The sequence below is a fragment of the Zonotrichia leucophrys genome, chromosome 27 (genome assembly GCF_028769735.1).
Source record: "Zonotrichia leucophrys gambelii isolate GWCS_2022_RI chromosome 27, RI_Zleu_2.0, whole genome shotgun sequence".
NCBI classification, from domain to species: domain Eukaryota; kingdom Metazoa; phylum Chordata; class Aves; order Passeriformes; family Passerellidae; genus Zonotrichia; species Zonotrichia leucophrys.
In genome coordinates, this window is record NC_088196.1 from 5,704,706 (window position 1) to 5,728,876 (window position 24,171).

The following is a 24,171-nucleotide window of genomic DNA, read 5'->3' on the forward strand; positions in this document are numbered from 1 at the left end:
CTCCAGCAGATGATGGAGAGGGTGGGAGGAAAAGGAAGGGAAGGGAAAGGAGGGGGACAAAAACACTTCGGGGTTGTTTGTGTTGTTCTCTCACTGCTGAAATGTTCTGATTGCGGAGGCAGAGGAGGAGCTCAGTGATCAGGGAACAGCGAAAAGCTGGGAAATGTGGGAGCTGAATCCCAGCCCCAAACTGGGAAATGTGGGAGCTGAATCCCAGCCCCAAATAGGGAAATATGGGAGCTGAATTCCCGCTGCAAACTGGTCCTGTTCGGGTGTGTCGCTGTCCCCAGGTCCTGTCAGGGTGTGGCGCTGTCCCCTCCTTCCCCCGCTCCTACTCCGTCCCTCCCTCCCTCCGTCCCTCCCCGCGGTCCCCGCCATCAAATCCAGGAGCGCTCGGGGATTTTCAGCCCTTCCCGAGAAGAGAGCCTCCAAAGGACTCTCAAGGACACCGCCATGGAGCCTTCCCTGCCTTCTCCTCCTCTTCCTCCTCCCCCCCTGCCAAGCCCCGCTCCTTCTCCCGGAATCTCCCAAATCCATCCCCGTCCCCGCAGGTGACACAGCTCCGTCCCCACCCCCGAGGGTCTCAGGTGGGCTCCGGGCTCCTCCCCCGACCCCCCCGAATCCCGTAAAATTCTCTGCAGAATCCCAGAAATTGGCGCTCATGGGGAGCTTGGGGCAGGATGGATTCCCCATAGGGTCACATTCCTGGAATTTGAGGGAATTTTTGGCTGCCCCATCCCAGGAGAAATAACTCAGGAGAGTGAAAATTGGGAGATTTTCCCAGCTTTTAACTCTCTTCCATCCAAACTTTGGGAAACCTGGGTGTTCCCAGGGCAGGTCCCAGCCCTGAGGTCATGCATGTGAGGCCAAGATCAAAGTTTGGGAATTCCCAGGCTTTGGAATTCCAGCTGGGAATTCATTATTCTAGTCAGGAATTCATTATTCCAGCTGGAAATTCATGATCCCAGTTGGGAATTCATGGTTCCAGCAGGGAATTCAGGATCCCAGTTGGGAATTCATTATTCCAGCTGGGAATTCATTATGCCAGCTGGGAATTCACTATCCCAGTTGGGAATTCATGATTCCAGCTGGGAATTCATGGTTCCAGCTGGGAATTCATGATCCCAGCTGGGAACTCAAGCTGGGAGCACCCCCGGCCTTCCCCCCAAAATCCCCAGGAGAGGATTGGAGAGCTCCACTCTCCCTGGAAAACCGAAGGAGCCATTTTTGGCTCCTCCTTTCTCTTTTCCCCCTAAAATTCCCAAATTTTCACCTTTCAGGTGTCACTAGGGAGAGGAAGGAGATTCCCGCAGATTTTCCTGGCAGGTTGCAAAACGCAGCATAAATAATTCATCCCCTCCTCAATTATCAAAACAAAGGAATGAAGCGAATTTCCGAAGGATTTTCCACTCACATTCCATGGTTTTTATTGGTTTTTTGTTTCCCTGCTTTTCTCATGCCTCGGAGATGATACTCACAGTGGCTGTGAAATTCCTTCCCAGTTTTCACATCCATCGCCAGGAGCCTCCAAAATCTCTTTTTGGGGGTGAAAATGCCCCAAAAATCCAGGGGAAATGGGGATAAAAGGGCTTGGCCAGGTTTTTCATCCTCTGGGGGGGTTTTGGGGTGTAGGAAAGGTATTGGATCCCTTTCCCACCCTATTCCTGGCAGAAAAAGGGATTTTTGTGGAGTGTGTGTCCCCTCTCGCCCTGTCCTTGTCACCCCTTTGCCACCACTCTTTTATTTCGGATTTTTTCTCTGTGTTTCGCTTGCTCTGATTAATTTCTTTCTTTCCCTCCATCTGAATTCCCGGGGAAAAAAAAAAAAAAAAAAGCAAACAAACAACAATAATAAAAAATCCCCAGCTGGAATTTCCCAAATTCATGAATCTCCTCCTTTACTGTCCCTACCCAGGGCTCCATGGAATTGCGGGCGGGAAGAAGCCAGGACTGTGTTCCCTTTGTTTAAAGTCTCCAGGTCAGTACCGGGGGCCGACAGCGTCCTCCCCTTTTCCCTGGATTTCCCACAATTCCATGATTTTCACTGTTTCCCTGCCCCTCTCCCAGGAGCCGGGCCCGTGGTGGGTGAGGGTAGCACCCAGAGCCCCAATTTTGGGACGTTTTAAAGGGTCCCACTCATTTTTGGGATGTTTTAGAATGTCGTGCCCAGATTTTGGGATGTTTTTAGGAGGTTCCTGCCTGGATTTTGGTTGATATCCGTGGTCGAGGCGTCGCTTCCCAAACTTTTGATGGAGGACAGGATGGATTTGTGGAGTTTTATGGTCCTGGAGGATCCTTGGTGCTCCTGGAAGGATCCCTGGTGATCCTGGAGAGATTTTGGGTGTTGCTAAAAGGATTCCTGGTGTTCCTGGAGGGGTCCTGGTGATCCTAAAAGGATCCTTGGTGCTCTGCCTTTTTTATTATTATTGGGATTGTTTTTGGGATTCAGTGGTGATGGTTTTTTGGAATTCAATGGTGATGACTTTTTGGGATTCACTGGCTACATTTTTGGGATTCAACAGTGATTTATTTTGGAATTCAGTGATGCTGCTTGTTTGGGACTCAACTGTAGTGTTTTGGGGGATTCAATCATGATTTTTGGGGGGATTGAGTGATGATGGGTCTTTGGGATTCAGTGGTGACTTTTTTGGGACTCAGTGGTGATTCTTTGGGATTCAGTGGAGATGGGTTTTTGGGATTCAGTGCAATCCTAAGGGATCCAGTGGTTGAATGGCTCAGGCAGCTCCTGGAGGAAGCACAGCAGCACAAGGAAGCACAGCAGAGAATTTGTAGGATCTGTGGGATTTGGGGAATCTTTTCCAACCAGGAAGGCCCCTCCCGACCCATCTTTCCCCACCAGTCCTGAACCAGGGCCCACAAACCCTTGGTGACACCTCCTGAGTCACGAGCACCAGGGTGACATCCCGAAGGATGTTGATGTGGGATCAGGAGCGAGAATTATGGAAAAAAACACATTTTCCCGACCCTTTGGAACATTTTCCCTGCCTCCCGTCTGCTTTTCTGCCTCTGTCTGGGGGGATGAAAGCGCCGCCGCGTCCTGGCGGAGGTGACAGCGCCAGCGAGGCCACCACTAATGGGGACATTAATGAATTTTGTCTCCCGGCCCTAAAGCGCCTCCTGACCCTTCCCAAGGGTTGCGAACACCTGGAGGAAACCGGCGCCACTTTCATCCAGCCCGGAAAAACCGTGGAGCAGCCAGGGAGGGGGTGGAGGTGGCTTTTGTCCCCAAAAGTCCCCGGGTTTTGTCACCAAAGTCCTGCTGAAGGTGACAGGAGGAGGCTGGGGTGGGATGAGCCGGGAATTCTCTGTGGGAATGGTGGGAATGCTCATAGCTTCCCAGGGGAAGGGGTGGAGGCCACAGGTGTCCCAGAGCAGGGGACAGGGGAAGGGACCCGTGGGACAGGGGAAAGTGTCCCCACCCCATAGAGACAGGTTGTCCCCATCCCAGTGGGACAGGGGAAGGAATTGTTCCCAACCCTGTGGGACAGGGGAAGGGATTGTCCCCACCATCCTGGGACAGGGGAAGGTTTGTCCCCATCCCACTGGGAGAAAGTAAAATATTGTCCCCAACCCCGTGGGACAGAGGAAGTTTGTAACCATCCCAGTGGGACACAGAAGGGGTGTCTCCAACCCAGTGGGACAAGGAAGGGTTGTTCCCAAACTCGTGGGACAGAGGAAGTTTGTCCTCCTCCCAGTGGGACAGGGAAATCCCCCGGTCCCCACTGCCCGCCACCGTTTGCCTTTTAATTACAATTATCCAATTATTGCTCCTTCCCCAGGGGCTTTTTCCTCCCCTCCTTGTAAAATTGGAGCGCAACCAGTGGCATCTTCATCCTCCTCATCCTTCTCATCCTCATCCACCCTGTTCTCATCCTCCTTCTCCTCATCCTCCTCATTCTCATCCTCCTCATCCTGTGCATTCTCCTCATCCTCCTCCTTATCCTCACATCCTCATCCTCCTTATCCTCATTCTCCTCTTCCTCCTCCTTCTCCCCATCCTCCTCACCCTCCTCCTCCTCCTCCCTGGAGCTGTCTGAGCTTCCTGTTCCCTCGCTGGCTCCTGGCCCCTGGCCCCGGTTGCCACCTGGCCACCCTCGCTGCAGAAGCTCCAGACGCTTCCCCCTGGGAATTCCGGGGTGCATCCACAGGTGATCCACCCCAGGAGAAACTCGGGGTGCAGTGAAATGAATTTCCCGGTAAAAATCCCCCGGTGGAAGGAATTCCCGGTGGAAATTCCCTGGGATCCGTGGCCTGGAGCTGCTTTTCCATCAGGGAGAGTGGGCTGGGGCCGGCGCTCGCCCTGGGGGATGAGCAGGTGTCCGGGGGCCGGGGCAGCGCCGAGAGCTCCCCAAAATAGAGCCGGGAGCGGGGGGAGAGGATGCGGCCCCGGCTCCCCGCGGCTGCTCCTGCCAGAGCCGCCTGACGGCTGCAGCGTCGTCAGAGCTGTACCTATAATTACTGCACCTATAATTACCGTCTGATGTGCCGCAATTAGAGCCCCCGCCGGCAGAGGAGTTGGAGCAGACAGGAGCGGCCTTGGTTGCCTGAGAGGGCTTCCAGCCCTTACTGGAGCCTTCCAGCCGTTCCCAGTTCCTTCCATCCTCTCCCGGAGCCTTTCAGCCTTCTCAGAGCCTTCCAGCCATTCCTGGAAGCTTCCTGGTGCTTTCCAGCCCTTCCCAGAGCCTTCCAGCCGTTCATGGAGCCTTCCAATCCTTCATGGTGCTTTCCATCCTCTCCCGGAGCCTTCCAGCCCTTCTCAGAGCCTTCCAGCTGTTCCTGGTTCCATCCAACCCCTCCGGTTCCTTCCATCACTTCCCGGTTCCTTCCATCCCTTCCCAATCTCTTCCATCCCTTCCGACGCTCTCCAGCCCCTCCTGGTGCCTCTTTCCAGTTCCTTCCAGCATTTCCCTGTCCTTTCCATCCCCTCCAGGTGCCTCCACCTCTCCTGCCCTGCCGGGAGATGAATTTTGGGAAAGGTGCAAAACCAAAAGGCTCAGCCCCGTACCCGGGATCTGTTGGTGGGGAATGAAATCTTTATGGGCTCTTTCTGGGATCTTTATGGGGTCTTTGTGGGATCAGGGAACAGTTTAGGCTGGGAGGACCTTCAATCCCACCAGGCACGGCCATCTCCCACCATCCCAGGTGCTCCAAGCCGCAATGTCCAGCCTGGCCTTGGACACTCCCAGGGATCCAGGAGCACCCACAGCTGCTCTGGGAATTCCATCCCCGCCCCTCCCCACCCAAAATCCCCTCCCGAGTCCCTTTCTCCATCTGTGATCCCTGGCTCTGTAAAGTTCTTCAATCCCAGAAGGGTTTGGGCTGGAAGGGACCCCCAAGCCCACACATTCCCACCCCTGCCATGGACAGGGCAGCCTTCCACCATCCCAGCCGCTCCAAGCCCTGTCCAAACTCCTGTTTCATCCCTAAAACCCCAAATCCCCACTCTCAGCAGGGATCCCTCATCCCAAACCACAGGGCTGAGCCTCCCCTCCCTCCAAACACCCCAAATTTTATTTTTATCAGTGCAAAATCTTTACACAAAGCCACAGAAATTCCCCAGGAGTGCTGTGAGCATCCCCCAACTCCCTCATTTCCTTCTTCCCTCTCCTATTTTTCCCCCAATTCTCGTTTCCTCACCCCCACCTGCCCCGTGTCCAGTTTAAACCACAACTCCCGGCCCAGTTTAAGCCGCAACTCCCAGCCCTAGGCGAGGTTTTAAAGCTTTTATCGGAGCCCAGGGTCTGAAATTCACAATAAAACCCAACAAATAGCAATGATTCAGAACCTCTCCGCTGCAGAGAGCCAGACCAGGACCTCAATTAAGCCATTTGCAAATCGTTAATTTAAGAATTGCTCTCGGATGCCTTTAAACCGCTCCCTCCTGCCGCTTCCAAACGGGTAAAGAGCGCGGGGATATAAACGGAGAGGTCGGAAAATGCTGATTTAATGGCGGATTTTGGCACCGGCAGCAGCTCCGGACGCGATTGAAATCCCGGGGCTGCCTTGGGAGGAAGGGCAGAGGTCCCCAGGTGAGGTGAGAGCTGCTGGGGCGTCCCCAGGGGATGGAGCTGGACAGCCAAACCTCACCTGCCTTGGAAACTTCAATTTATTCCTTCTGGACTTAACCATTTCCAAACCTCCAGCGACGCCAAGGCTTTTCCAGGTGTGTTGGGGCTTTGGAAATGGTTAAATCCAGAAGGAATAAATTGAAGTTTCCAAGGCAGGTGAGGTTTGGCTCTCCAGCAGCATCCCTGGAGCGGGATGGTCCCAGAGTGACCCTGGATTTATCCCATCCTGCAGATTGTCCCCTGGGAGCAGGGACAGCCTGGCAGTGCCACAGCCAGGAGCTTTGACACCTCTCCTGTGGCATTTTGGGATCTTCCTGCACGGAAAGGGGAGAAAATCTGAGGCTGCCTCATCCCTGGGAGTGTCCAAGGCCAGGCTGGAGCAGCCTGTGATGGTGGGAGATGTCCCCAACCATGGCAGGAGGAGAACCTTAGGGTTCCCTCCATCCCAAACCCTCCTGGGATCCTTCCAACGACTCCAAAGCTCCGTGAGGAGAGGATTTGTGCCCCCAAACCCCTTGCTGAGGCTTTTCCCTCTGCTCTCTCCCCAAATCTGGTCTCTCCTGGCCCGTACCCGGCTCCCAGCGCTGCCGCGGCCGCTCCTGGCGCTTGTCCCTTCCCTTCCCACGGGTGGATTTTGGAATATTTTAAGGCAGAGGCGGGCACATCTCCCGATCCTGCGGCCGCTCCGAGCGAAGTGAGCAAAGGAAACGGGGAAGAGGTTCTGGAGCAGCGGGGCTTGGGGCCGTGCCAGGGCGCCGGGTGCAGGCGGTGGGCGCCGGGCGCAGGGCGCCAGCCGGGCCCCGGAGGTGTTGCTGCAGCCCCGGGAGGCCGTGCCAGGCTCCGCTCGGCTCCGGGGAACGAATTCTCGCTTCTCCAGGAGGGGCTGGGTTCTGCCACCAGCTGGGGAGCAAAACCCCAAATCCACAAATCCACGGGCTGATCCAGAGGGTGCCGCAGGAACAGCTTGGGACGAGAGGCCCGTGGGAGGCTGGAGGGGACCTGCGGGTGCCAAAATTCCCTCGGCTCCACCTGGCACCGCTTGGCAGCTCCCGCCTGGGAGCTGCGCCGGGCGCTGCCAGCGCCGAGGGCGATGCCAGGCTCGGCAGATGTTGCCCGCGGATCCGAGCAGGCTGAGCCATCCCCGCCACACCTCCGGCTGCTTCTGCTCGGGCTTTGAGGAGTTTTTGGTGTGATTTGAGAACTCTGCAGCCGTCACTTGGCTGGGTTTGATCAGGAGCCGCATTTCCGGGCCCTTCAGCTGTGAAAGGCTCGGAGCTGCGCCGTGCCAAGAGGTCTTTAAGGGTTTTTTCACTGCTTAACTCGGTTTCCTCCCGATCCGATACCTCACCGGCACTCACAGCCTCCTTTCTGAGTGGAAAAGGTTTTTCTGTCGGCCTGGAGAGGGGTTTTTGCTCATTCGAGAGCCCCCGAGGGTTGGGGTTGGGTCTGGGGTGTCCTGCCTGTGCTGCTGTCGCTGCGGCCTCCAGAGCTGCCGCCCCTGCCTGGGGGTACAGCTCAGGGATTGGGGTTGTGGTGCGAGGAGTGGGAATTTGGGGATTTGGGGATTTAGAGATTTGGGGAAGTGCTTCCTGACCAGGGTCTTACATGCCACCGCCCAAGGGAATGGACAAATCCCTCCTCACTTGGAACCGGTACCCGTGAAAGGGACACATCCATCCACACCTGGCACTGCCATCCCAGAGGGAATGGGCACAGCCATTCCTGCCTGGAAACACCGTCCAAAAACGGGCACATCCACCCCCACCTGGCACTGCCCAAGGGAATTGGCACATCCATCCCTACCTGGCACTGCCCAAGGCAATGGGCACATCCATCCCACCTGGCACCCCCAGCCTGCCCTAAGCCATGCTGGGCACAGGCTGATCCAGCCACGGCCGAGCTTTGTTGGCCTCCCAGTGTCCCTGACTTCCTGGGTAACCCCTCTGTCCCTCTGTGCCATCCCCGATCCTCCCCCTCCAGGGCTCTGTTTGTCCCCATCTCTGGTGGCCGTGCTGGTGACACAAAGGCCCCTCTGTGCCACTGTGAGGGCACCGCCTGTGTGAATATTGCTCTATAGACTGGGAGAGGGCACAAAGCCCCTCTGTCTGTGCCAGCTCTGGGAGGGGGCCTGCATTCCTGATCCGTGACTGTCCCACTGTTCCCACCCCAGCCCTGATCCGTGACTGTCCCACTGTTCCCATCCCAGTTCTGGTCTGTGACTGTCCTACTGAGAAAAGCAGCTCAGAATCTGAATAATATAAAAGCTAAAACTTAGGGCATGGTGAGGAGCTCCGGGATTCTCCGAGGGATGGGCCGGGAGCGGGAACGGAGCGGGAATGGAGTGGGAATGCAATGAATGGAGCATCCAGCGGCTCCCCAGGAGCTGCTGAGAGCGAAATCGTGTCCTGGAGCTCAGGTGTGAATGCGGATGTCTCACCCCGATGTGTTGGAGCTGCTTTTAGCAGCTTTTTCCTAGGAATTGCCTCCTGGTCACGCTGCTGCTCCAGCGGTATCACCAGCAGTGGGTGACACCTTTGTCACCACTCTGCCAGCTCAGGGTTGTGCCGCAGGGAAGTCACCGCCTTGGGAGAGCCCAAAGTGGGGGGAAAACGGGGGTTTGGACTTAAATCCAGGCCTTTCCCTCCTTTCCAGGGGGTTTCAAGGTGCAGGGAATGGTGGCACTTCCCCTGGGGACAGCTGGACACTGCTGGGGACTGTCCCTGTGTTGGCACAGCAGTGCCAGGCACGGGTGATGCTGGCTGGGATTTATCCCGGGATAAACCTGGGTGCTGAAGCTGCCCCTGGGTCTTTCCTCCATCCCTTGGCATTTGTATAATGCATTATTTTACAATTTTTATATTTCTGTCTATGTGTAAATAAGAGGAAATGAATTGCAGTCTTGTTTTGTAATCTTATTTTGATTGGAGCGTGGCAGCTCCCATCCTTGTGAAATGGGGGACCGCGGGGACAAGTAGGTGACAGAGAAGTGGCAGCTCATTAACCCCCATCAGCAGCGCCATCACAATTAAAAGGTCACCGCATCCTCCCAGTCGGGTTTTCAGGGATCAGCGGGAAGGACAATTAATCCTCGTCGCATTTGTCTGCCAGCATTTTCCCGGTAAAATCTCCGCTGTTCCCGAGTTTTTCCAGGGACAGGGAGCGCCTTCCCTGGAGCTGCGGGTCCTGAGAAACGTCCCGGCCCTGTCTCTGTCCCTGCTACGAGTCCTTGGTCACCTCTCCTCGCCATTTGTGCATCCAACCTTTTTTCCCCTTCTTTTTTTTTTTTTTTTTTTTTTTTTTTTTTTTTTTTTTTTTTTTTGTGAGCAATGCCCGCCTCTCCTCCAGGCAGGAATAAACCTCAAGTGGATGATATTGGATATTAACAGGGGAATGATTCCCTCGGCCCCAAAGTGAGGGAGAGGAGGGGGAAAATCCCCCGCGGTGCGTGTGGGGTGCGGGAACCGGCCCAGAGCCCTCAGCTGCGAGGAGAAGGAATTTTTTGGGAAGGTTCCTGGTGTCGTGAGCGCTGCCTGTGCCAGCTGTGACTCACGGCTGCGGCTGCTGCGGAGCCTGGAGGGGCTCCAGGAGGAGCTCAGGGCTCTGGAGTTTGTCCCTTCTTGCCCTGAGCTGGGAATGGGGAGGGCTCCTGGGCCTGCCCCGTCCGTGCCTCAGTTTCACCTGTGTCAAAAATCGGGAAAATCCAAGGCGGTGTGAGCATTCCTGAATTCCCAGCTCTTTCCACCTGGAGCCACCTGAGCTGCCCAGGGAGGTGTGGAGTCACCGTCCCTGCAAGGGGTTAAAGGTCATGTGCAGGTGGCACCTGGGCACATGGTGACACATCAGCCCTGGGGAATGCTTGGAGGGCTTTTCCAGCTATTGATCCCAAATTCCAAGACGTTTAATCCTGTGGCATCAGCATTTGGATTGAAAGAACCCTGGGGGGGTGGTGGTCACAGCCCTATAGGGTGGGCTCAGGTTGGGTTTGGGGTCCCTTTGGCTGGGGCAGCATCTCCCCGGAACCCTGGGGGTGGCACAGTGTGAAATGTGCCCAAAATGTGGGGACAGGGATGGTTTTATGGGTTTGGGAGGAGCGGGAGGAGCAGGCTGTGTCCCTCAGGTGTTCACTGCTCCTCCTGCCTTCGGGATCATCCCCTCACCCTGGGAATTTTGGGAATGGTCAGTTCTGTCCGTGGAGGTTGTGGCCTGACTCTGCCCGCAGTGACCAGGGCTATGTCCTGAGGACAAACCTGGAAAATCACTGGGGACAAACCCAGAAAACCGCTGGGGACAAACCTGTAAAAATGCTGGAATTCCTTTCCCGAGCTCCTCGGAGCATCAGCCACAGGCTGGCAGCGGGGACATTTCAGGGTGTCTGCGCCCAGGGGTGGGCAGCTCGGTGCCATCAGGGACACCCTGGCTCGCGGGACCCTCGGGACTGGCTCCTGGCGGTGGTGGCAGCTCGGGCAGAGCCCCGCGAGTGTCACCGGCGGGGACAGGGGGAGGACAGCGCGACAATCCGGGCGCTGATGGCCCTGCCCGGCTGCTGGCACTGCCCGGCCCATGTGATGCGTTTGAGGGGGCACGCTGACATTTCCAGGGGAAGGAGGGGGAGAAAAAAAATCCCGGGGGGACCCGCAGGGAGCTCCGGAGCGTTAGAAAACAGAGCGATAACCGTCCGCGCCCAGCGGAGCGAGCGGAGGGACAAAAGCAGGGGGAAAGTTGCCAGGGCAGGGCCAGGATGTGAGGGGAAGAGATGGGAGCTGGCGGAGCAGCGGGAGCGGGGAACGCCGGCCGCGGAGGTGGCTCTGGGAGCCCCTCGGTAGCGCGGGGACCGGAGCGGGGAGCGCTCGGGAGCAGCGCGGCCTCGCTGCGGCTCCGCTCCCCGGCGCGGAGGACTCGGCGCTGGGTGTGAGCTGGCGGCGGCGCTGGGTTTGAGGTGACGGTGGCGGCGCTGGATGCGAGGTGACAGCCGCCGCACGCCCGCGAGGTCAGAGCTGCGCGATCAGGTCGGTGCCACCACCCTCCCTTCGCTCGGTAACGAGCCCACCCCGCCTTTAATTCGCACCGGCAGCCAGCGCAGCCCGATCCGGCTGCTCGGAGCCGACCCTGCCGGGCCCGGAGCGCGGCTTTAAATGCCAAAAATGCTCATGGAGCCCGTGCCCGGCCCGGGTTAAGCAGATGCGATGAGCTGCGTGTGTTTGTCGCGCAGATCGGCGAGCCGCGCTCCGAGCCGAGCCGCCTGCCGCTGCCCCCGCGATGCTGCCCCGCTGGGCAAAGCAGCCCCCTGGAGCCTCCCCCCGAGCCGCGGCCAGGCTGCGGGAGCCGGGCAGAGCCAGCGAGCCCGGGGACTACCGGCTGCCAGCGCTGCTTGTGGGTATGGACCGGGGGTACGTGGGCATGGGGGGAGCGCGGGGTCCGCAGGATCCAGGGATGAGCTGTGCCCTGGGAGTGATGGATGGGGTGGGTGGGGTGGTCCTAGACCCTCACAGGGGGCTCTGGAGTGGCCTGGGGTGGTCCCACACCCTCAGAGGGGGCTCTGGAGTGGCCTGGGCAATGTCCCGGCCCCTCACACGTGGACACTGCCCGGGGAACAGATGGATGGTGGCCCCAGCCCCTCGCAGATGGGTCCTGCCCCAGGAAGGGACAGAAGGCCCAGCCTGGGGACAAGTGACAGCCCCTCACAGGTGGGCTCTGGGTGGCCTGAGGATCCCAGCCCCTCACAGGTGGGCTCTGGGGTGGCCTGGGGGTGGTCCCAGCCCCTCACAGGTGGGCACAGATGGCGTGGGCTGTGCCGTGCCCGGCTCTGAAGGGAGAAGGAGAAGAAGGAGAAGGAGAAGGAGAAGGAGAAGGAGAAGGAGAAGGAGAAGGAGAAGGAGAAGGAGAAGGAGAAGGAGAAGGAGAAGGAGAAGGAGAAGGAGAAGGAGAAGGAGAAGGAGAAGGAGAAGGAGAAGGAGAAGGAGGAGGAGGAGGCGCAGGGCTGCAGGCAGCTGCTGCTGCCCTCCTTTTGCTTGACTAAACCCCGCTGCCTGGCCAGCTCTGGCTGCCGCTGGTGGGAGGCGGCGGGCGGGAGGGACGCGGCTGCGCCCCCGATGTGCCCGGTGGGGCAGGAGGGGACAGCAGGGTGCGCTCAGCGGGCCGAGGGGTGGCACGGCTCGCCGGCCTTGTCCTCGTGTCACCCGCAGCGTCTCGAGGCGGGCTGTGCCACCACCCTGCGAGGGACCGGCTCGGTGTCGCCGTGCCCTGCGGCCAGGGGGATGTGTCACATGTCCCCGCAGCGTCCCAGTCCCGTGGCCGCTCGGGCTGACAGCGAATCCTTGTAGGATTTCACCCCGTGTTTTCCATCCCTGAGCACGTTTTGCTGCCTCTCGGAGGCCTCAGCCGAGGCTCTGAGATATTTTTTTCTCAGCTTTTCTGATTTTTAACGAGCTGTGACTAACCGGGCTGGCACGGCATGCGGTGACCAAGCACCAACGTGCTACCTGTGCGCCCAAAAATAGGGGCTGCTCTCCACACCCCTGCCGGGAGCATTCCCGGCCTCCCCGGGACACCCACCCGGCCTTTCCCACGCCTGGCAGTGCCCAGCTGCCAGCAGGAGTCACCCAAGGGGGCAGTGTCACCCAAATCCTGCCTGGAGGGTGCGGGATCGCGGCTCGGTGCTGTGGATGGAGCTGCTGAGCTCCAGGGTGGGCTCCGAGCCCATCCTGGGGGTGGCAGAGCCAAGATTTGGGCGAGTTGGGTCTCCTGTGCCAAGGATGGAGCTGGCTGTGGGATTGCCGTGGTCCCAAAGCCTCTGAGCCAGGAAAAATCCCCTCCCCAAGTGCTCCCTGGTGGGGTTGAGCCCTCTGGAGATCCAGCCTTGTGAGCAAAGGGTGGGAAATGCCCTGGGCTTGGCTTGGGCCCCTCGCCTCCTGGCTTCCCTGTGAGGATTCATCCCTCATGGAGAGAGACTTGGGATGCCAAAGGCTCCGTGCCCAGCTCTGGGCTTTGCCCTGGCAGCTGCTGGTGGCCACAGGCCAGGCTGGAGGGTCACAGTCCCTTCTGCTGCTCCTTCCCATTCCTCCTGTCATGGAGCAGGGAGGGGATGGGGTGGAATTCCCTGAGCAGCTGTGGCTGCCCCTGGATCCCTGGGAGCATCCCAGGAGCAGCCTGGGGCAGGGGGGCTTGGCTCTGCTTCCCCAGCAGAACTGACACGGCTGAGTCACGGCCCCACATCCTTGCCTGCCCCACATGGAGCCTGTCAGGACCCAAAATCCTGGGAAGATCCTTTCAATTCCGATGGTGTTTTCCCCTGCTCCCACCCCGGCTTTGACCCCCTTCCCTCTCATCAGCCAGACTCGTGTCATTCCCTTCCGTGCCTCAGTTTCCCCGTGCCAAGGGAGGTCCCCCGGGCCATTCCCATGGCAGCTGCCAGGCCCCGGCTGTGCCGCGCGGGGGTGGGGACGAGCCCACAAAGCTCCTTCTGTGGGAGCCGCCAGGAGCTGGCCAGCCTCGCCTCGCCTTTATTTTTATCCCACGTCCACAAGCTGCTGGCACATCCCCAGCCCTGCCAGCCGAGGATGTCACCCTTGCCAGGGCACGCAGGGCTCCGTCCTCTTCCTCCTCGCAGCTCTGCCCCGGGCAGGGATGTTTTCCATCTGCCTGGAATGCCACTGGCTCTGTCTCCAGCCAGCGGCCGGACATGGAGCCAGGGGCAGCAGGAAGATTTTCCCGGCTCTTACAGCTGGATTTTCTCCTTCCCTCTGCCCTTATCTTTCCTTGGCTTTCCAAGGGAAACAGGAAGATTTTTCCCTGCTTTCCCAGCTGGAATTTGCCCTTCCCTCTGCCCCTCATCTTTCCTTGCCTTTCTGAGGGCACTGGGAAGATTCTCCCAACTCTCCCAGCTGGAATTTGCCCTTCCCACCACCCTCTGCCCCTCATTTTCCCTTGACTTGCTCCTTGCTGCATAGCTCCAAGGGAGCATCCAGGTGTGCCGGCCCTTCCCTTGGCACTGGATCCCCGGGATTTTGGGAGGTGAACTCGTCTCCCGTCTCCATGTGGGCGCGTGGGCGCGATCACACCCGGCGAGGTGGGAAAAAGTGGCGGCTGCTTTTTCCAGGGCCGGCCAGATGGGATTTCTCCCTTCTCTCCGGGTTCTGACAAGTGACATGCAGGATCTATCCGCCTGGCAGGGCAGCGCCACGGGGCGATGCCAGCTGAGCTCCGAGGAGCTGCAGTCTCGGGCCCAGCTCTGTGTCCCGCCGCAGCTCCGGGGTGGGAATTTGCGGGATGCAGGCGACGCCTGGGGCTGGGAACGGGCACGATCCCAGGATTTCACACGGAGAATCCGGACTGGCACCGTGAGCGGGCACAGTGCCCCTGCCCAAAGCCATGCGGGATCGGTGGGGTCCCGTCTCGGAAGTTCCCAGTGGAACTCTGTGTTTGCAGAGCGAGGGGGTGTTTAATGTTCCGCCATTCCAGTAGAATTTGGGAGTGAAAGGCGCTGCGGGGAGCCCGCTGAGCCCCGGCAGGGATCCTTGGGAAGGGGGAATGAGACGGGAGAACAATTCCTGCATCCCGGGAGAACAATTCCCGCATGCCGGGGGATATCACGGGAGGTTTGTCCCCTGCTGGGTGCTCACGGTCCCTTGCGGGTGGCCTTGGCGTCACTGGCTCTTCCCAGGGGATTTGGAGGCTGCTCCATGAGCTCGGCAGGGACGGGAGGGTGGGGGATTTTCATCCCGGTCGCCGCCAGCTTTGGCTCCTGTGTCGCTGTGAGAGAGACAGGACACCCTGCAGTCCCCTCACTTCCATATTCCCGTCCTGGGATGGACGCTGGGTCCGCCCCGCTCCAAGGCTGGAACTCCCTGGGAATTGCCTTTAAGTGGCCAGACCTAGCCAGGGTTGGCCCTATCAGGGACATGGCGGTGGCAGGAGAGGGGACACCGGTGTCCCCCAGTGACACCTGCCTTGTTCCTGCTCCTGGGAATGGGTTTGCTAGGAGAACTTGAGCATCTGGGCAGCTCCCAGCACTTTTTTGGGTGCGAGGAGGGGTCCTGGAAGGCGCTTGACCATCCCAAAGTGAGTGGACACCACGGTGGCCGAGCCAGAGACAGGGACAGCAAGGCTTGGACGGTGACTCTGAGTCACCTGGCCTGGTGGAATCTCCCTGCCCATGGTAGGGCTGGGATCTGGCTGGTTTTCCCACCTCAAACCACTCCATAATTCCCTGATTTCCCAAAGGCCCGACTCTGTCGGTGCGTGCATCTCCAGGGCCGGCTCTGCAGCACCACACGAGTTAAACCGCGCGGCGCAGGAGCTCCCCCCGCTCTCCCCACGCCTCCTCCCACCGCCGGCAGCGCGGCACGGAAGGGGTTAGCACCGGGCAGGGCTCCGGGAGCCGGGCAGGCTCGCTGGGCGCCGGGCAGTGCGGCAGTGCAGCCTCCGGGAGGAAGCGGGAGCATCCCGCTCTTCCGGCAGCACTAATGGCCGGGCGCGGGGGAGCCGCATCGCTCCGAGGGGCGGCCGCCCTCCCGGCTGCCTCTCTGCCCAAATGCACTCCCCGCGTCCCCTCCCCTCGCCCCTTTTTGTGCGAGCGCTTTCTCGGGCGATTTTGCACGCTCCGCTGATCGCTCGCCGCGACCCGAGCGAGGTTTCGCCGCCTCATGAAGATTTATGGGACTGCAGTAATAAACTGGGTTTGAGACGTTCCTCCGGATGATAAAACCCCGCCGAGCCGCTGCTAAAGGGGGGATCCCAGCCGGATCCCGCAGCCGCTCCGCTTTTTGGGGGCCTTTCCCTGCCCTGTCGCTCAGCAGCTCCCGCCAACGCCGTTCCTGAAGATTTCCACCCAAACCGGTCGCTCCGGTCTCGTTGTTTTCCCGGGAAGGACGCGATGGCCGTGCCCTGCTAGCAGCCCGGGGCTCCGGCCCCGGCACGGGTGACACCTCTGCTGGCAGGTGGGGACGATGGGTGGATGAATCGGCAAAGAGAACCGCGTTCCCTCAACCTCCCTCTGCTCGGAGAGGGGCTGGCCAGGATCTACCGCGGCATCCTGGCCGTGGTGGGAGCCCTGCGCCCGGCCAAGGAGCCGCCCGCAGCCCCGGCCGAGCGGAGCGCTGGCCCCTCCGTGCCCCCGGAGCCGCTGCCCGGCCGTCGTGGGAGCCGCGCTGCGGCGTCGGGTAAGCGAGGGGACGGTGCCGGTACGGGGACACGGCCAGCGGGGTGTCCCCATGGGCTGGGCTGGGCTGGGCTGGGCAGCGCGGGCAGGCGCCGGACAGGCTCTGCCACCCCAGTGACCTACTTGGAAGCAGCCTCGGGAAGCACTTTCCAGGGATCTGCTGCGCCCGTGTGGGGACTGCTGCATTCCTGAACTGCTGCAGGAGGAGGGGAAAAACTTTGTGGGGGATTTGAGGTGGAATTGCCCCCAGGAGGGAAGGATTAACAGCTGTTCCTTCAGCCTGGCCCTGAGGGTTTTCAGGTTCATTTCCCCAAACGAGCCCCCCAGGCAGTTTCCTTGCGGGACCATCCCTGCCCGCTGCGGGTGGCATCCCCTCTGGATGGGATCTCTGGTGGCATCTCTGGAGCGCTGACACGATGCCAGCGCACGTGGCTGTGGCGACTTTTCGTCCCCTCGCCCAGGCTGAGCTCACGGATCAGAACCTTTGCTATGTTGCGGGGTGGGGGCGGCCTCATCCTCGCTGTTCCGCTCCTCCGTGCTCCTGTTCAGATCATCCCTCGGAGCGGGCGAGCGGGGCTGGCGCGTTCCGCTCCCGGAGCGTGTAATTGGGGAGCGGGGAGCTGCATGCTGATTGCGGGGCGGGAGGGGCAGGGAAGGAGCTGCGAACGCGGCCTCAACCCGGCGCTGCAGCAGCGGGGCTGGAGCAGGGACCGGGAGGTGGTGGAGGGGAACAAACCCCCTCTGTCACCCCAAAAATCCCCGTCCCTGCTGCTCCCTCCGGCTCCGCGAGGGAGAGGAGCTGCAGCTCCTTCTGCTGCAGCTGCGGCTGGCTGGGTTTGCCTTCATCCCCATCCCCGGCCACAGAATTCCCGTGGGGCGGGAGGAATCTGGGAGTTCTGCGACTCTCAGGACCCGGGGTTCCCCAGGGATGGTTTTGGTGCGCTTGGAGCACAGCGGGGCCGGCCCCGGGTCCGATCCCCCACCCCGAGCAGGCTCCTGGCTGCTCCCGAGGGTGCTCCAGAGCTTTCCAAGGGCTCCCAGGCTGTGGCTGGGCTGGGTGTCGGGTGCTGGGTGCAGCTCCTGCCCAAATTTCTGCTCTGGGGTAGCGGAGCCGGTGCTGGGGAGAGCGGCCGAGGCAGGGGAGGAGTTTTCCAGTTTGGATTTGCATTTCCCGGTCAGGACCGAGCGTTGTGGGGCTGTGACGGGAGCGGGGAGAGGGGCAGGGAGCTCCTGGGGGTCCTGGGGGGATCAGGACGAGCTGCTTCCAGTGCCCAGCAGGGCTGGAACTGGGCAGCCGCTGGGAGCCCGGGGCGATGCCCTGCCCGCGTCTCCTCGGCCATCAGGGTCCCCTCGGGCTTCCCCCAGGGGAGTTTGGGGTGTTTGGTGTGGTGGAGGTACCGTCGTCACCTCCCTGGTGTCACCATGACCTCCTCAGTGCCACTGTCACCTGCCCACTGCCACCGTGACCTCCGCAGTGCCACTGCGACCTCCCTGGTGCCATCTTGTCCTCCCTGGTGCCACCATGACCTCCCCGGTGCCACCATGACCTCCCTGGTGCCACCGTGACCTCCCCAGTGCCAGGGGGACCCAGCAGAGGGAGGGAGGGACGGAATCTTCAGCTCTTGCCACATTCCAGCTCCGTTTTCTGGGAAAAGGGGGGGACAGCCCGGCCAAGGTGACATTCGGTGACAGAGCTGGGAGGGACGGAGCTGCACCGGTGGATTTTGGAGGAGGGAAGGCTTTGGGATGTCCCCGTGGTGTTTGTGAGCGCGTGATGTCCCCGCTGGGCTGGTGACAAAGCCGCTCGTGCGACCTTGAGTGGAGGAATCGCGGCCGTGGCCCCGCTGATAATGCTTTCTTATCAGTTTGATATCAAACCGATCTGCCGGGCTGATAGATAATTGAGGGAAAAGGAAAAAAAAAAAAACACAAAAAAAGGAAAAAGGAAAAAAACCCTCCCTGTGATTTGTTTACCGGGAGCTGGGGGGAAAAAGCAGGAGATGAATTAGATGAATTATGAATCAAGGTTAAAAGGGGAGCAGGAGGGGAAGGCTGAGCCCCGCGGAACGAGCTGCGGAATTCACCAGTGGTGGCAAAGCCAGCCCCGTGGCCTCGGGCCAGGCTGGCACCGCTCCAGACTTGGGGACAGCGGCTCCCAGATGGCGTGAGACCCCCCCCAAAGTGGCTTTTTGGGGTCCTGGAGCCGCCCCGCAGCGGGCACGGAGCTGGGCAGGGGCCGGGGGCTGCGGGGTGGCCTCGAGCTGCGGGCACCGAGCAGTGCCAGGCGCTGGCAGCGTGCGGGGATTTCCAGGCATCCATCGGCTCTGCAGCTTCCCTGGAAGGCAGATCCCAGCGTGCTCGGAATGAGTTATTAGCTAAAGGACGACTCCCTCTCACCTCTCAGTGCCTGGGACCCTCTGTCTGTCCCCACCGTGCCCTCTCCTGCCTGCCCGGGCTGGGCTGAGCCCCGGGAACGGCTGGGATAGGGCAGAGCATCCCCGGGATGCCGGGATTGGTGTTCCCGGGCACCGGAAAGGGGCTGGGATAAGGGAGAGCATCCCGGGAATCCCGGATTTGGTGCACAGGGCTGGGCTGAGCTAAGGGAAGGGCTGGGATGGGGCACAACATCCCGGAGAACCCAAATTTGGTACCCTCGGGCACCGGGAAGGGCTGGGATGGGGCAGAGCATCGCAAAGATCCCGGGATTGGTGCCCGCGGGCCGGGCTGGCCCCTGTGAGCAGTGGCTGCAGGATGGGCACTGAGACCGCGCTGGCGTCTTTGGGGGGGACATGAGGGTCCTGTCCCCCCTCCCCAGTGCCTGCACACATAACCCTCCCCCCACCCTGCCTGATTTCATTTTCTTTTCGCTCTGTCCTGTGTCCGTGTGCCCCCCGTGTGTCCGTGTGTCCGTGCTCCGGAGCTGTGTCCGTGTCCCCGTGTCCCCCGTGTGTCCGTGTCCCTGTCCCGTGTCCCGTCCGTGCTGTTTTCAGTCACCCAGAGCTGTTTCATTCCTGTTTCGCTCCGACCATCGCGGCTTTGGTGGGATCCCAGCCCCGCACCCCCAGCCCCTCTGCCCCCGCTGTCCCCTCATCTCCTGCGCGTGTCCGGGAGCGGGGACAGCGCTGCCACCGCAGGGGGATGGACCCGGCACCCACCCCCTTCCCCGGGCATCCCACTGAGGGGGGATCCCACTGTCTGCACCCCATTGAGGGATGATCCCACTGTGTGCACCCCACTGAGGGATGATCCCACTCCCAGCGAGGCTCTGCCATCTCTCCTCGCTGAAATCCCCCTCCCCAACTCCAAATCTCAACCTTCAACCTCTGCCCCATGGCCTGGGACTGTCCCTATCTCTGCCCCATGGCTGGGGTCCCTCCCTGACCCCGCTGTGCTCTCCCGGACCCGCACAGATCCCGACAGGACGAGCTCGCACATGATCTCCGCGGACGATGCCGAGTACCCGCGCGAGTACCGCACCCTGGGCAACGGCACCCGGCGCTTCTCCAACGTGGGGCTGGTGCACACCTCGGAGCGCCGGCACACCGTGATCGCCGCCCAGAGCCTGGAGGCGCTCACCGGCCTCCAGAAGACGGAGATGGAGCGCAAGCGGGACGCCTTCATGGACCACCTGAAGAGCAAATACCCGCAGCACGCCCTGGCGCTGCGCGGGCAGCAGGAGCGCCTGCGGGACCAGGTGAGAGCCATGGCCCGGAATTGAGGGGTGGGAGCGCTGGGAGGGGCTGGATGGAGGGGAAGGGAGCGAGGGGGCCGTGGGTGTGCGTGAAAAGGGGGTGGGTGCGGCAGTGATAGGGGAGCGTCCTCCGGGGGTGAGCAAGGGAATATTCCTGCGGTGAGAGAGGGAATATTGCAGGGGTGAGGGAGAGATTATTCCAGGGGTGAGGAAGGGAATCCTACAGGTGTGAGGAAGAGGAATCTCCAGGCGTGAGGGAGAGAATATTCCAGGAGCAAGAAGGAGAATATTCCAGGGGTGAGAAAGAGAATATTTCAGGGGTGTGGAAGAGAATCTTACAGGGGTGAGGAAGAGAATTCTCCAGGCGTGAAGGAGAGAATTCCTCAACCCTGAGGGAAGAATCCCCCAGGTGTGACAGAGAGCGCTGAGTGTGGGGAGCAGAACCCCCCAGGTGTGGGGAACAGGTGCCATTGGAGCTGCTGCAACCCCCAAATGCCTCCAAACCCCCAAATTTTGGGTAGAGGACAATAATTGATGGTGGCTTTGCTGTCACAATCCATATTTGGGGCATGTCCAGGCACGGAGCGCTGCTTCCCGGTAAATAAATGGGATTTTTTCCCTATTATTACAGGGATTTAAAGACTTTCCTTTTTTTAAATAAGCAGCAGCTCTAAAAAAAAAAAAAAAAAAAAAAAAAAGGGGAAAAATCCAGCTGGGGTTGGCTCAGGTCTGATAAGCTGCTAAGGATTTTTATAGGTGAAGGAATGATCTGGATTTGGGAATTATCTCCTTTATTCCCAAACCCAACCTGGATTTTTGGGCTTGGTTGCAGCTCATTCCCCAGCCAAACACCCCAAAATCCTACCAAACTCCATTTTTTTTCCTTTTCCTCCCTTCTTTTCCTTCATTACCTTGGCAGGCAGTAAATAATATTATGAATCCAGAAATCCTGGGAAGTTCAGGTGCCAACCTTTAAATGACATTGAGATCCAGCCCTGCCTGGAATGTTTGAAAATCACTTTGGTATTCCAGAGGAGCCTGGAAGGGATTTCAGAATCCCAGGCGTTGCTGTTTAAAAGAGAGAGAAAGAAAAAACAATTAAAAGGAAGAAAAAAAAAAAAAAAAAAAGACATTTGAGGGAGTTTGGAACACCAGAGGTGAAAAGGGACATTCCAGAAATGTCAGCATTCCTTCCAGCCTGGCAAAAATCCGTTGGTCCTGGGAATCCTCTGCCTTTCCTGATGGCGCCGTCGGCTCTGGGCTGTGAGGGCCGTGCAGGGGGCACAGGTGGCAGTGGGCACAGGTGGCACCGGGCACAGGTGGCAGCAGGGTCCCACAGGGGGGTCCTGCGGAGCCTGGGCACAGGGGGAGCCCGCTGGTCTGTGCTGGGGAGTGATGGAGTGTGGGAATCCAGGTGTGAATCCAGCTGTGTGCGAATCCCCGTGTACATCCATGTGCACATCCAAGTGTGCACATCCCTGCATGTGTCCTTGTGTGTTTCCATGAGTGTACCCCTGTGTTATCCCTGTCCTTATCCCTGTATTTCCCTATCCATATCCATGTCCACATCCCTCTATTTCCATGTCCATATCCATGGCCATATCCATGTCCATTAACATGGCCATATGCCTGTGTTATCCCTGTCCATATCCCTATCCCCATCCCTGTATTTCCCTGTCCATATCCACGTCCATATCCCTGTGTTGTCCCCATCCCTGTATTTCCCTGTCCCCATCCCCATCCCTGTCCCCACCCCTGTATTTCCCTGTCCCTGTCCCCATCTCTGTTATTCCCCCGTTATTCCCCCATTATTTCCCGTTATTTCCCCGTTATTCCCTCACGTGCCCCCCCCCGCAGGCCCCGCCCCCGGCGCTCTCAGCGCCCCCTGCCGGCGGCGGAGGGGGCGGGGCGCAGCAGCGGTTGCCATGGTGACGGCGCCGGGGGCGGGGCGGGGCGGGCCCGGCGGCGGGAGGGGCGGTGGGAGCCGAGCGGGGCCGAGCGGGGCCGAGCCGAGCCGAGCGGGGCCGAGCCGAGCCGAGCGGGGCCGAGCGGCGCTGCGGATCCCGACCCGCAGCGCTCACCTGCCGCAGGTACCGGGCGGGAACGCGCGGGATGGCGCGGGATGGAGCGGGCGCATCCCTTCGAGCGGTGACGGAGCCGGTGTCCGCCACCCGCTGCTGCGGTTCCCCCGGCCGATCTCCCCTGCCCCAGCTGTCCTGCTGTCGCTCCTGCCCACCGCAGTGCCCCCCTCCCCAGAATTCCCACCCCGAGCTCCTGGTTCCTTGCGGCAGCCGGGGGTATCCGTACCCCAGCCCCAGACCGGGGGCAGCCCCTCCAGCGTCTCCTTTCCTTTAGCCCGCCCTCTTCCCCAGCCCCCCTTTCCCTTCAGCCTCTCCCCCATTCCGAGGGTCCCCCCCCGGCCCCGGTGTCGCGGCAGGGAGGGGGTGGCACTTTGTGGCTGCCATCGTCCCTGCACTGCCCTTCGGTGCCGCAGCCGGGGGGGCTCCCCTTGTCCCCTCGGGGTGCACGGGGGGGTAGTGCAAAGCCCTGGCGGTGCCCGCGCCACCCCCCTGCGCACCCCCCGCTGTCCCACGGCCGCTGGGCGTTGTCACCCGTGTCCAGGGAGGGGACACCGGTTCCCTGTGCCCCCCTCGGGCAGCGGAGCGGGGTAGATGGCTGCCGGGGCACGGCGCTCCTGCCGCCCGCAGCTCACCTGGCCCAGCGTCCTTCCCGAGGGCTGCGCCCAAAGCGGAGCCCTGCGGCGGTAGGAGAGGTTTGACCTCACCTACAAACCCCTCCGAGAGGCGGCACACGGCCCTGGCACCTCGGGGTGCGGGCACGGGCAGGTTTGGGGGTACCGGGGCGCTCGGTGGGGACGGGGAGCGCCGGCTGAGGTGACGCGGGAGGCGGCAGCGTGGTGGCGGAGGGGACGCGGGGTCCCTCGGGGCTCTCCCCGCGATGTCATCTTGGCCTCCAGAGGTGGAGAGTGACGGGAGGCGCTGGGAAGCGCTGAAATGGAGGAGCGCGGCTGCCGGGAGTAACACGAGCGCTGTGTGCGTGTCCCTGGGACTGCAGCCGGAGCCGGCCCTATCGATTCCCTCATTCCACCCCCCCGCCAGCGATTCCCGGCTCGTTCCAGCAGGGCTGGCTGGGAATGGGGGCTCTGGAATCAGGCGGAACTCCGCGGGGCACCCCACTTCTCCTTGTTTGGGGTTTTTATGGAAGTGGTGTTTTTACCCGGGAAGTGGGTGAAAACCAGGTTGGGGACAATGATGACAGCTCGGGGGGGGGGGCAGAATGGGTTCGTGGGAATCGGGCAGGGAGGTGCCCACCAGGAATTGGAAGAGGGATGCTCCCCTTGGCACGGTGGTGCTCCCCCTGGAAGGGCTGTGAGCATTCCTGTTCTCCCCGGCACTCTGGGGCAGTGTGAATGTGCCCATGCCTCCATCCATCCGTCCATCCATCCATCCGTCCATCCATCCATCCATCCATCCATCCATCCATCCATCCATCCATCCCTCTCTCCCTCCCTCCCTCCCTCCCTGCCCTGAAGTTTCCCGCCGTTCCCAGCCCGAATTTCTCTCCTTCCCCGGTGATCCCGGGGCCGGTGCCGAGCCGGTGCCGCCGTGTCGGGGTAGCTTTTCGGGGAGGGGACGCCCGAGCCCTGCAGCAGCCGGAGCGGCGGCTCCGCTGTCCCTGCGGCTCCGCGAGGGGACGGAGGAAGGGCAGGGCGGGCTCCGGCGGCGGCTGCTTGCCGGAGTCTTCCTCACCCCCATCTGTGCCGGGAACGGGGGTGCTCAGCCCCCTCCGCGCTGCCTCGACTCCCCCGGGGACCCCCTCCCCCAAGGCTGCTGTGGCCCCCCGAGGGGACCCCATCCCTTGTCCTTGGCGTTTAGCAAGGATTTATCCATCTTTGCGGGGTTTGGGGGTGCGGGATGGGCCGGGGGGTCCCCCCGGAACTGCCGGGGTCGGAAGCGGTGCGGAGCGCGGCGGGAGCGGAGCCGCTTTACCTTGCGCGTCCCTATTGTGTTTGGTCCACCTACGCCGTGCCGTTGCCATGGCCACCGTGCCATCTGATCTGCCCAGCTCCTGCCAGCTCCCCCTGCCCTGTCCTGCCCCGAAAGCTCCGCGGTGCCGCCCCAGGGCCGCCCTGACCCCGCCGCGGGGCTCGGGCAGCGATGGATGCTAGCCCCCCCTCCCTGGTGAGGGTGCGCGGAGAGCGGAATGCGGCCCCGG

The 24,171-nt window shown here is 60.8% G+C and overlaps 1 protein-coding gene across 4 annotated transcripts in view; it reads left to right on the forward strand.

Annotated features, from left to right (window-relative positions):
- The first annotated feature begins 15,482 nt into the window (after nucleotides 1-15,482).
- The window catches only part of SRCIN1 (SRC kinase signaling inhibitor 1), a 40,439-nt gene continuing 31,750 nt past the window's right edge, over nucleotides 15,483-24,171 (forward strand). The window contains exons 1-2 of one of the 4 annotated variants that reach the window (XM_064733928.1): nucleotides 15,483-16,245; nucleotides 19,655-19,938. In XM_064733928.1, the coding sequence (XP_064589998.1) occupies nucleotides 16,041-16,245; nucleotides 19,655-19,938 (489 nt within the window). In that variant the 5' untranslated portion in view covers nucleotides 15,483-16,040. The remainder of the gene's footprint in view (nucleotides 16,246-19,654; nucleotides 19,939-24,171) is intronic. The other 3 variants (XM_064733929.1, XM_064733930.1, XM_064733931.1) reach the window with 3 other exon arrangements.